At 44.9% G+C, this 12,483-nt stretch overlaps 1 protein-coding gene across 1 annotated transcript in view; it reads right to left on the bottom strand.

Annotated features, from left to right (window-relative positions):
* KLHL2 (kelch like family member 2) overlaps positions 1–10,542 on the bottom strand; it is a 459,367-nt gene extending 448,825 nt beyond the window's left edge. Inside the window, exon 1 of the mRNA XM_086962394.1 lies at positions 9,959–10,542. Within this exon, the coding sequence (XP_086818520.1) occupies positions 9,959–9,987 (29 nt within the window). The 5' untranslated portion in view covers positions 9,988–10,542. The remainder of the gene's footprint in view (positions 1–9,958) is intronic.
* Between the last annotated feature and the right edge of the window lie 1,941 nt (positions 10,543–12,483).

Raw genomic sequence — 12,483 nt, 5'->3', positions numbered from 1 at the left:
GTAAGGAAGCCACATATTTTTCAGGCTCTACACATAGTGCTAAAGTAAAAAAGAGGAAGGTATACTTTAAACATTCACATCTGCCTTTTTATTTGCCATCATGGGGGGGAGGGATTGGTCTAAATATGTATCTATTCTACAGAATTCCCAGGAGACCGAGGCAGTAAAAGAACTGAGGCCCATTTCTCAAAACTGCCCTTCTGAGGGATATTTTGCAATATGTAATTTGGCATCGGTGATTTGTGTGCTGATTAAATGCACATAGTGAATGGTCCTGATAATCAAGTTAGGCTGCACAGCTTTTTGCTTCCAATCAGCTGAAACGTATACTATTGCCGAGAGATAGCTGTTGCCGTTCCTTATTACGGTATAAGTATACAGCTTCTCATGCAGCCCGTGTTTGTTGGTGGTCAACTATCATCTATGGTCTAATTTTTCCCTTTTTGTAGGTGTTGAAGTTTGCCAACATCCATCTGACAGTAAGCCGTGAGGATTCCTTTTTACCCAAATTATAACCGAGGCAGCAAGTACAATTTGGTTAAGGTTCTTTTTTGATCATTAAGTGGAGGGGACATGTTGCAGATTATCATTTTGTTAATCGGATTCCCTGAATGTTCATTATGAATGTTCCTAGGTGGACTCCATCAAGTGGCTTAAGGGTGATTTAACAATACCTCTTTGTTATAGGCCTCCTCTTGTTCCTAGGAAGGACCCATAAGGTAGATTTTGGGGGGTTCTGACTGAGCCTCCAGAAACTGCGCTCCAATTACTCCTTGGTGGACTGCATTAATGGCCCAACTGTTCCATCGTAATTTGGGTTCCTATCACTCCTAATTAGACTCCATAAAGTAGTTTACTAGCGGTATAAAAGTGCCTCCAGAGGCTGGGCTCCTATATCTTCCCAGAGGCTTCACTAGTGCCTCCGAGGTCAGACTCAAACCATAGTCTCATGGGGGAGCACCTTCCCTTGGCTTGCCACGCAAACCTTGAAACTGTCCCCCGTAAAGTACTATGATTGTCAAACCCACAGGTATTCATCAGTAGACAAAAACTGGTCACAAAAGACCTTAACTGAACTAGTTTATATATATTGCCTGCAAAGCTATCCCTCACTGTCTCTCTCATGCCACGACATGTGTAGAACGCTGCTACATGCTGTTGTGGCACGTTCGGAGCACACTATCTGGGCATCACGGACAACATGTAAACTCTACACTTTAGTTGAGAATGAAACCAACACTCTTCCCACTTGGAGAGCGCGTGAGGCATTGACAAGACACTCAGAAAGATCTACAATAAAATTCAATACGACTGTATTCTATTTGTGTGTATATGGCGCCTTCCATCCTGCTTGTGAGGCTTAATGCGATTTTCAAGGAAGTAGTTTCTCCATAGGTATCATTTATTTAGCACATTAAGGATGAAACTTGTCTAAAAACGACTAAAAACAGGCAGCAATGGTAGAAATGTTAAAGACCAGACGATGAAATTATGAATACATCGAGAAAAGTATATATCACACTCAAAAATGTAAATAGGGCAACATTAGGAATTAAAACAGCAAAGTGAAAAAAAGATCCAATGTCATCGTTTATGAGTGACACGTTTTAAGAATGAGTGGCTCTGATTAAAGGGCCTGCACCCATGACATATCTCTAAATACAACAGGGCCACAGGCAAGCTACTTCAAAAAGAAAGAAAGCTTCTCGTCTAAATCAAGAAATAGTCCAGGTAATAATGTACTTGGTCCAGATATTAACAATGACCACTTTTTACACAGTAGGTATTTTATTTGTGCGGGGTAGATATAAACTTCCACCGTTTTACTGTCCTTGAAAAGTAAGTAAGCGTGGAAAAACAAGTTAGTAATTATAGACACAAAGAAAGAAAAATGCAAAACCTGTTTGGTCTTTGTTTTGCCTAGGCTGAGGCCCTAACTACAAGAGGTCCTGCTAAATTAGCTCTGTAGATTTCAGTCCTCCTCAATTCAGTGTCCTTTTGTTTCACAAACCTTGTACCTTGCTGTCCAGTCTGTAGTTCTAATTAGTTTGTTGTTTTTTTTGTCCAGGTGGCTGTGAGCATGAGTGCAAATGCACATTCAAATAACTTTTAAACTGAACTCTAAAGTTTCAGAACTTCTCCGAACAACATAACCCTAACTCTGTGGCCAACATCATCAGATTCCACAGTCTCAACATAATTTCCTGGACAAGCAAAACTCAATTCATCCTCTCACCCACCGAAGACCCGACCACCACCAGCAGCAACTTCCACAGATGCATAACAAACGTCACTAACTGGATGGAGAACTGCCTGCAGCTGAACACAGACAAGATAGAGGTACTGCTCTTTGGCAACAGCAGCAACACATGGAACAATTCCTGGCAGCCATCAAACCTAGGACCCGCACTCAATCCCTCCAATCACGCGAGAAACCTCAGAATCATCATTGACAACAAGCTCACTATGAAATCACAGATCAACGCCTTCTCCTCTGCATGCTACCTAAGATCTTCAAGTGGCTACCCCCACACACAAGATGCAATGTGACACAAGCCATCATAACCAGCCGACTGGACTATGGCAGTGACCTCTACGTAGCAATCACTGCACACACCTTCTACAGAGACTTCAGACCATACAGAACGCCGAAGCCAGACTCATCCTCGGCCTTCCCAATGAACCCACATCACACCCCACCTCAGGAAACTTCACTGGCTCCTCATACAGAAGAGATGCCAAATCAAGCTGCTGACCCACAGACACATGGCTCTACACCTCAAAGGACCCGCCGACATTAACTATCGCCTGAACGCCCACCAACCATCGAGAAGACTACACTCTGCCTCCCTTTCACAGGCCCATACTCCCCGCATCTACAGAAGCAGAAGTGGGGGACACTCCTCCCACATCGCAGCAAAGACCTGGAACAGCCCCCCCATGCACCTCCGGATCATCATCTCATCTCCAGAATTCCGAAAAGCCTTCAGGACCTGGCTGATCGAATAAGCCTCCGGGGCCTGCAAGCACCTGGATACCCTATCGGGTGATTAGCCAAGCTTTTAACTCCTGATTGATTTAAGTAAATTAAAGTTCTTACACTTTCAGAAATCCATGTGTACAAAATCCAGATAGTTTAGCAGAGACTACTTCATCTTTAGTGATCATATAAAAAGAATACCATAATCCCATTTTAAAATCCCCTATTATTACAAATATACCTTGAGAACCTACTCAGTGCTCATTACCAGCAGTGACTAGACAGAGCTCGCCTAGCAGGGGTAAATATTTATATCTGTTTCTACCACTTAATTCCCTTTAATTGTAGGAAAGCACTATATTCTGCGTCTTCTTCTTGATCACCCATAACACAAATGTTACCAAATCCGTACAATATAAGCACATTTCTTAAATATGTAAAATTTCTAAACGCCTCTTTGATTTTCTTATTGTCTTGATTGCAGTTGTACACAGACAGGAGTCTTTGCCTGCAAACCTATTTTTAAACATATCACTTACATGTTTTGTATCTCCGCAACATCAAACCACGGAGGCACTTCTGAAGAACCACGATGTGGTTTGGGATGCCTCTTCTCTACCAATAATAGAGACACTCCAGATTGTTTTATGTCAGTTTAAATAGCGAGCAAAGACAGATTAGCATTGCTTGACTGGACTAGGTACATCCAAAGGATCATCTTCTTTGATCATTTATCTCTTCCAGTTTCTCTATACTCAAAGGCCAGGTGTACAAGGTTCCTGTCCTCCTGGTTTTTGGTAACCACAGCCTGGCTCAGTCAACTCAAAAAGAGGCCTTGCGGTTTAACCTTACATTCCAATTTTGCTAGAAATGTAAGGCTTCACTTGGTGTATCTTCCTGCTGGATATAAACGCAGAGTACATTCACTAAAAATTAGTTCATCCTGTTCTTGATGCAAAGTCTAGTCTATTGTCATTCACACGGTTAATTACAAATCTTAGGATCTTGCGCTCTAGTACTTATCAATCCACGCCCTCCCATTTTTACCAGAGAATATCACTTCTGGAATTAATCAGGTCTGTCCAAAGACCTCAATTTGCTCATCTTCCACCTCTGTGCCACTAAATCTAGTGGTTAAATCACCACGGACAGTAAAACTGTCCCGCCATAGAGCTCAATAAGACCAGCAATTGCCTTTTCCATCTCGCTGATTGGCCTTTGTCCAAAATAGACCAGGAAGTGCAGCAGATGGGCTAAGTGCCATTCACTTGATTTATATTCTTAATTGAAATGACATTTTCCAGCACAGGACCCATCAGTTCTTCTCTCCAATACAACTAAATTGCAAATGAAATCAGCATATGTCTGTTTTTTTAGGTTGGAAGTCTAGTATCATAACCACAGAAAGTACCTCAAACATAATTTACTGTTTCATTTTATGTTTCCGGGCGAATGATGATTTGAAATGTATTTAATCTCTTAGTATTCCCCTCTCTAAACTCCTTACAAGTCCTTCTATGTTTCAGTATGAAACGATCACCCCTTGGGACTAGGGAGAATTTACCCAACAACTATTCAGGCTCATAGCGAGCCCTGTGATCTCTAGTAGGCACACAGTGGCTTGTCCAGTGCATCTCCAGTGCATCGTGTTCTCTAGTAGGCACACAGTGGCTCGTCCAGCGCCTCGTGTTCTCTAGTAGGCACACAGTGGCTCGTCCAGCGCCTCGTGTTCTCTAGTCTGTGGAGTATCCTTCTCACACCACTGCAATTTTCCAAATGTGATTTCTGTGAGTCAGTTTGGCTGATACTAGTGAATTCTGAAGTATTAATCTCTACCTAGTGGTTCCAAAATCTTGAAGTTGTTATAATTGTATACCTCCGTATTGTTTTGTGACTCATTTCGCTGTCTTTAATCCTGCCAAGCTTCCCCCTGGGATCCATCAAGTTCTTTCGGGAGAAAGGATTCCTTCTACCTCTCCAACAGCAACTCAGTAATTGGCCAATGCATGTGAAGTGCAGTAACCAGACATTGGAGTCTAGAGTCAGGCGAAACTCCACAAGACAGGCTACACTTCGACAGCTCACTTGGGTTTAGAAAGGGGATAAGACGAACCACCCCCACAAAGAGGTACTCCCTGCACAGACAACCTAAGTACTTCCAAATACAGGCAGATTTGCAAGACCCCTTCCCCCCCCCTCCCCCCCCACACACACACACACTGGTGAGGAAAAGTTGATGGACATTGCCTCTGCCTGTGCCTCCCTCAAAGCACCTATCTCTGTGGACATGCATACAACTCTGCACAAAAGCGCTTAGAGGCCAAGTAACTGGCGATCATGCACTAAACTAAAACTGTGTAACATACCAGAACAATCATAGCACACTTAAGTAAGAAGTGTAAGTTGAAAAGGGGGACCCCATGGGCTTCCATAGGAAGATCAGACACAGAGAGGGATCAGTAATTATAAGAAACGCAGACGGTAAGTACTCTGCAGAATAGGTCAAAAGAAAGTAAAATAATGAGGAAGAAAGGAAGAGCAGGCTAGCAGCTGAGAAATGCAATTGGGGATTTAATGCGGCATCTAAACCCAGCCAGTGGTGAAATGAATGCTGAAAAGAGTGAAAAGAGCACAACTGCACGCACTGTATGTCCAGGTTTAAGCTACAGCCCAAAAATAAATATGTGGCATAAGGGGGCACTCTGAGACCCTGGATCTCACCCTACCTACAAACGAATGGCTTAAATTACCGTTCTGGGGGGGGGGGGAATTCAAAGTGATATAGCCGACGCAAACGACACAGGTTGATGTAGAGATGCCAGGTGACACCCGCCACCTGCAACTGCTTAGGTGCAGTTGAGTAAACCTGTCCTAAATAGATGCAGGCTTTCGATTTACAGCATTCTGCACCCTGGGGTTGTAGTACTGACTCTCACAAGCCTCTCTTAGTAGTAGGACTGGACCAGTACACCCCTGAGACAGGAGTCACTTGGTTTACTCACGTGGCGCCCACCAGTGCACATGTGGACCACTTTACTCGACAGAAAGAGGTGAAAAACACACATTTACCTGCTGAGGACCAGCTGCTCAATGTGATCCTCGATACAATACACCTGTACAACGTATCCTAGCGCAAAATGTGCACTTTTTGAAACTAAAATGGATACTATGATTGTAACTCAAAGAGCCCCAGAAGCATTATTTGTGCACAGTGCTCATTTGATATGTGCATTGGCGCCTGAGGTTCCATTTAAACTAAGTCTGAGCATGGGTCAAAGAGACCTCGTGTCTGAGCACTATCACTGCACTCAGTAACAGAGACCAGACCCACAAGAGGAAGCGATGCCCACTGGCTGATATATACATCAAAGATTTCAAGGGCACAGTTAACGTGAATTCTCATGTTGTTGCTTCCCAAAGCAATGCAGGAGCGGCTTCCGTTGCAATTTTGTTTGCAAAAGAAAATGTGTGCTACTATTTGGAGAATTCAATTTTTTAATCAAGAATTGAACCATTTCCTTAGTTACACTACAAGATAGTACATTTCTAAGCACTTTTTGTTTCAAATGCAGACATCCAGTGTTAACTATGTTAATGAGTTAAGTTTGTAGTCACAATCAGAATATTTGTATAGTACATTTATTCTGCACGAATGAATTTCGAAACTGATGATTCTGCTTCCACAAGCAAACATCGAGGGCAAACTCGTGGCGTTATTAAAAGTCTGTGTAAGTATTAGGAGGGCGAGAGAGTGGCCTTGGATTCAGACAGGCATCATAAAGGGTTTCAGAGGCTGCTGGTAAGAAAATATTACTGGCGGTGGTGTGTAGAGACTAGATACACAAGGTAGGTTTTGGAACTGCCAGAAGACATCCCAGTGGGTGGAATTTGGTGAATTTCTTGATAATGCCGAGACTGGGAAGAAACTCACCAGAATATTAGTCAAAATTCTGCAAAAAAAGGAAAATGCTTTGAGAGTGGAGCAGTCGCTGACTTTAATAAATAATGGGTAACTTTCAGAGCCATTTGAGAGCCCATGAAACCTGGTAAATCTGCACATAGCTGAGAACTTGAGGCCTGTGTCCACAAGATGAGGGATATGAAAGTGAAGGGGGGGCTGGGAGCCAAGAAAAACTGCAAGGAAGTTGCGTGGTGACTGGGGCAAAAGCAACATGAGAAGGAAACAGAGAAATAATGGCTGAAATATTTTTGAAGTAAAATAATAAACAAACTAAAAGGTACTTTTTTGGGGCTGTTATCCGCAGGTACATTATGAAGAGCGACACAGAAATGGAGTAAATCTATTTACACTTCGGTGCGGCTTATACACATGCATGCCTACAAAATTCGGGTGGTGACATTTTTTTATTTACTGATCTGAGATGGATCGGTAAATATTAAAATAAAGAAAGAAGTAGAGTGAAACCACTTTTTCTGTTTTCAAGGCAGAGGGGCCAGCAGCAAGTTGCTGCCTGGTCACTCCCATACAAAAAGTAAATACATTTTTCGGAGAAAAAAAGACAGTGGGCCTTGGGGGTAATGCAGGAAGAAGTGATGGAAGCAACAGGCAGTGGGCAGATAAGAAGAATAGTTGCATATGAGGGTGAGCAACACAGTTAAGTGAAGAAGCACACAAGCGAGAAAACAACATAGATCGCTGAGGAGGCAGGAAGTTTGCTGGGTGAAAGAAGCACACAAAATTGAGCTTGAAACACAAGTGACACACTTAGGCCCCCATTACGGGTTTGGAAGTCCGACTCCCGTTTCGGTAGATGGGAGAACGCCGCCAAGTTGGCAGCATCCTGACTGCTGTATTAAGATAACAAGGCCAGGCTGGCAGTGTTCTGTCAGTTGTGCCATGGCAGCGGCATGCTTCGGCTCATAAAATGAGCCTGAAGCCTATGCTGGTGCCATGGCAGTGCTGCTTGCAAGCCGGTGAACAACAGCCCATGGGCAAATTCGCCCTGACGCCCTGTTTGGGTCCCCTTCCCTACCTTTCCGCTTACCTTTTCATGGCGGGGTCCCCGCCATGAACAGGTCTGGGGAAAGGCAAGTAATAATCAGCACAGCGGTGCCAGCATTGACACCGCCACCATTGATCCCCACTTTCCCCACCGCCGCCCCGGTGGGCTCCATGATCCTGCCTGTGGTGGCGGTTATGCATTAGGCTTGTGGCGGTACGACTTTCAACCTCGTAATCAGGCAGTCAGACCGCCGGAAAGGTGCAGTTGGACCACCACCGTGGATTTGTTGTTCTTGGGACTGCTGTATTTGTAATTGGGCCCTTAGCATGGGGAGCAGGAATATGACAAGGTGAGAAACATACAAGGGAGAGAACTGTAAAACACAAGCACTCTCATAGAATGTTTAATCAAAAAGAAAAAAGTAGTTCTCTAAAGTGAGCAGTGGAAGGATAGAAACCAGCCAATCAGAGAGATAAACAAGCTGTGGGACAACAAAATAGACAGGCTGGGAAAAGGAAAGTCACTGAATAAGAAACAAGCAAATGAGAGTGACAATAAAGCCAACCAATGGTAAAAAAAAATGGACAGGCTGTAAACCCCTGTAAGGTTTTGGTAAGTCTACAATAGGTATTCTGCAAAAAGACAGCTTGTGCAGCCAGGTAGGCTCGACCTAAAAAGAAAGCTTTTGGGAGTTCGGTCCAAGAGGAAGCAAACCACACCTTAATATGAAGTAAGACACGACAACTCACAGAAAAACATATGCTGATGAGGACTGGGAACTAAAGAGTAATTCGTACCTGATACAGGAGTAACAGACTCATATGAGCAGCCCTGTGACTCAGACCCACGATTCTTGTATTACCAAGTAAAACAGGTATGTCGGAGAGCAAGTGGTATCTCTGTGCTCGTACTTACTCCATTGTGTCATACCTGAAAATAATCCACTCCTTAAGTGTATGTGGATTCATTTCCTTTCACGTGGAGTTAGCATAAAATGTCCTTATTTGTATTCTAAAGTGCCTTCCATCATACTCTCACCTGTCCCACCTGCCATTGTTTAGGCACATGTGAGTGACCCTCTGGAAGCACTTGCTACTTTAAGGGTGACCTCGGTGAAAGCCTGACAGGAAGAGACTGCAATGGGGCCCCACGTGCACCAGCACCAGGGGCGCATCCTTTGAGAAGTCAATCCCGAACGGAACGACTGTGCCTGCTTCGTGTTATCTCCCGTGAACGCCTGAAGACTGTATCACAACCCTTTGAGACCACTTTACAATAAAAATGATAACAATCCTGCCGGGGAAGGTGGGGGGATGCCCGTCATCGCGACAGGCTCTTCATAAGTGCTATCCATCGATCCGAGAGGCACTCGCGAACACCCAGAGGAAAAATTAAACTGTCAGATGGACACACACAAAGAAAACACGGGTGACGTACTGCGTGCAGCGCAGCTGTACCGGATCACAACACAGGCAGCTCTGAGCAGCCAGCCGCAGCTGTCAGGCATGCCGCCGGCACGGGGGCTTTCGTTCGGGACAGTAGGGTGGTTTGTTTTGGTGCTTTTCCATTTTTGCTTTCGAGAAAAAGCAGCGCGCGCAGAGCCTGTGATGAGGAAGTTGGCGTCTGTCACTCAATGTTGCCTCATATGTCCCTAATGTGGACTCGTGCTGGCTGCCCTGATCCATCTTCAGATATAGCGGCACCAGAGGCGCCCTGAGCAGGAACATGTGGAGATCAGAGGGGCTGAGCCGCCTACACACCATCCCTGCGCTGCAGGGTGTGCTTGTTGTGGTCTGATGTGGGGGAGGAGAGTGAGCAAATGACACATGGTGCATGTAAGAGGCATTGAGGCATTATGTCAACGGCTCGCCTAGAAACCGGTCTGTGTCCTCAAGTCTCGCTATTTTCAGGCGTGTGCATGGACGCTGTGGACAGAGCACTCAGTCACACGTTAATAAACACATCATGGATGCACGCGCGGTAGCCGCCCCCCGCACTGCCCCCCGTGCCTTACGTGCTGACGGGCGGCATCTTCATCTCCATTCTGGGCTCCGCTGGTGGCAGGGCGGCGGGGAGCGCTGGGTGCCTCCAGCACCATGCCAGCAGCGGCCGCCCCCTGCTCCTGCGGCTGCCTCTCCAGCTCCTCACTCCATCCCCGCCGCGGTGGCACTCCCGGGCCCGTGCGTCTCAATCCCGTCCCCGCGCTGTCACCGCAGAAACCCGCTCCGCCGCGGCCGGAACACGGCGCTCCAGCACTGGGCTTTCCTCCTTCCTGCGTTCTCAGAGCCTGATTCCTCGCTCTCTGCCTCCGCCTCCTCCCGAGCTGGTGCCTCTCTCGCTGCCTCCTCCTCGGTGCGGTGCAGTGCAGTGCAGAGGTGGGGAAGGAAGTGCAGAGGGGGGACACCGGGACTTCCCTCAGGAAGGGGGAGGGGGCGCTGAGGCGGAGAGCGGCTTCGCGGGAAGCTACCTGCGCGCCCCTTGCACGGATCCGCCGCCTGTGGCCTTTTGTAGTACAAGCCTTCTTATTACCAGCGACAAGGCGTGTGTGCTGCCGCATCTCGCGTTACATGTCCACACCGGGAGCGGCTTGCTGAAGACGGTGGCTCCCTCTGCTTGTGGAAGGTTTTAAACCATTTCTGACTGGCGCAAAGTGGGACATACTTTGGAGAGGATAATAACATGGCCATTGTGACGGGGAGTCGTGTGCTCTGTCATTCCCAATAACATTGTCCTGGTGAGGTCAGTGGGAAATCGAACCCTTTCATTCTTTTCTGTCATAAAAAATACCCTTTTTGGCTTTTGTGTCAAGTCTATTCATTTTGTTGAGCTTCACACGATACTCCTGATCTTATGTAGCTTTTTCCAGTTTGCCTCCCCTCGTGACGTATTCATTCATCCAGTCTCCACAGCACTTGACGCCAAAGGAAGATCTTCAAAGTTCCAATGAAACCATCTCTCAAATGGTATCAAATATGATCTTCAGCACTCTATGAAGCTAGGAAATGTATGTTGTGGTGAGTTACGATCGGTTTCAGCCGCGTCCCGAAAATACAGGAAGTAAACGATAATGTAGTGGTTTAACTGCAGGAGAATGTCCTATTGCTCTACCCACCGGCTTCAGGCTCAAGGAACAGCTTGCAAAAACTGTGATTACTCTCCCAATCAAATGCAGAGCACTCAATACGCTTTCAAAAAGGGGTTAATGAAAACTGTAAGAAATACTCCCGGGAAACACAGAGAATCAGATTGTAACGTATACTCTTACTCCAGACTCATTACAACGTTCTTTATTGGCAACTCTGCTTAACATATCACAGACGATGAGTATCCATGTCTTCGTTCCCTCATAAACTGTCCCACCATGGAACCCCACATACACCTTCCTATTCTAAGAATCTACCCCACATTCCTAACTAAGAATACTACAACACAACACATCTTCCCCATTTACAATAATGAACAAGCTAAGGAAAACAATATACAACACAAAGGAAAGAAGGAAAAGGGAAAATAAATAAATAAATAAATAAATAAAACTAAACTAACATATAATCTTTAAGTCTGTGAGGAGTATGAATGACTCTTCCAAATCTTCCCAATGTCATTGTATCTGTACAAGTTTTTTCACACAACTCTTCATTTTCTATGCAATTGTCTTCTTCAACTTCTACTTCATCTTCCACTTCATCTTCCCACAACCACTCCTCGAACATAGCTGTAGCTTCCCCAACATCCTCCTCTTCTGCTTTTTTACACTTAGCTATACGACTCATATGCCATACCCGACCATCACTAAGTCTAGCCGAGTTTTTTAGACATTCCACAACTCTACAAGGCTTTGAAAAAACACTTTCTCCCTTAGCCACTTTTCCCCACTTCTTAGTTTTTACCCAATCTCCTACTACAAGTTCTTCCACCATTGTGTCATTCTTCTTATCATAGTTCTTTTTGTACACTTGTTGTGCTCTTATGATATTCTCCTTAACTTTTTCCGGTGACCATTCAATATGTTTTGTACTATCCATCCAACCAGTATTATCCTTTGTGATTGGTTCCCTACCTCTCATCATCACAAATGGACTCAAACCAGTGAGAGAAGGTGTGAGACGATAACCCCACAACAATTTTTTAAGCTCAGCTTCCCAATTCATTTTATTCTCGCATGCAATTTGGATTGTCCCTTTAATGACGCGATTAAACCGCTCTACAGCTCCATTACCAGAGGGATGATACACAGACGTCAATGCATGTGTTATGCCATTCCTTTAAAAAAAATCTTCTACCTTTACTGCTGTGAAATGTGTACCATTATCACTGATAATTCTTTTAGGCAACCCCTCTCTCAAAAATACACCATTAAGAAAATCAATCACTGTCTCTGCATCAGCTTTTTTGACAATTTCTAATTCAACCCATTTGCTAAAGTAGTCTATTAAAACTATAATAAACGTACCCTCGCCATTCCTGTTCTGGACGGGACCAACAAAATCAATTGCAATCAAATCCCAAACCATTTCAGGACATTTTACAGGTGACAAC

This window comes from Lissotriton vulgaris, chromosome 3_1 (assembly GCF_964263255.1).
Source record: "Lissotriton vulgaris chromosome 3_1, aLisVul1.2, whole genome shotgun sequence".
Taxonomy (NCBI): Eukaryota; Metazoa; Chordata; class Amphibia; order Caudata; family Salamandridae; genus Lissotriton; species Lissotriton vulgaris.
Note: the sequence above shows the minus strand (reverse complement) of the source record. Positions and strands in the feature narration are given on the sequence as shown.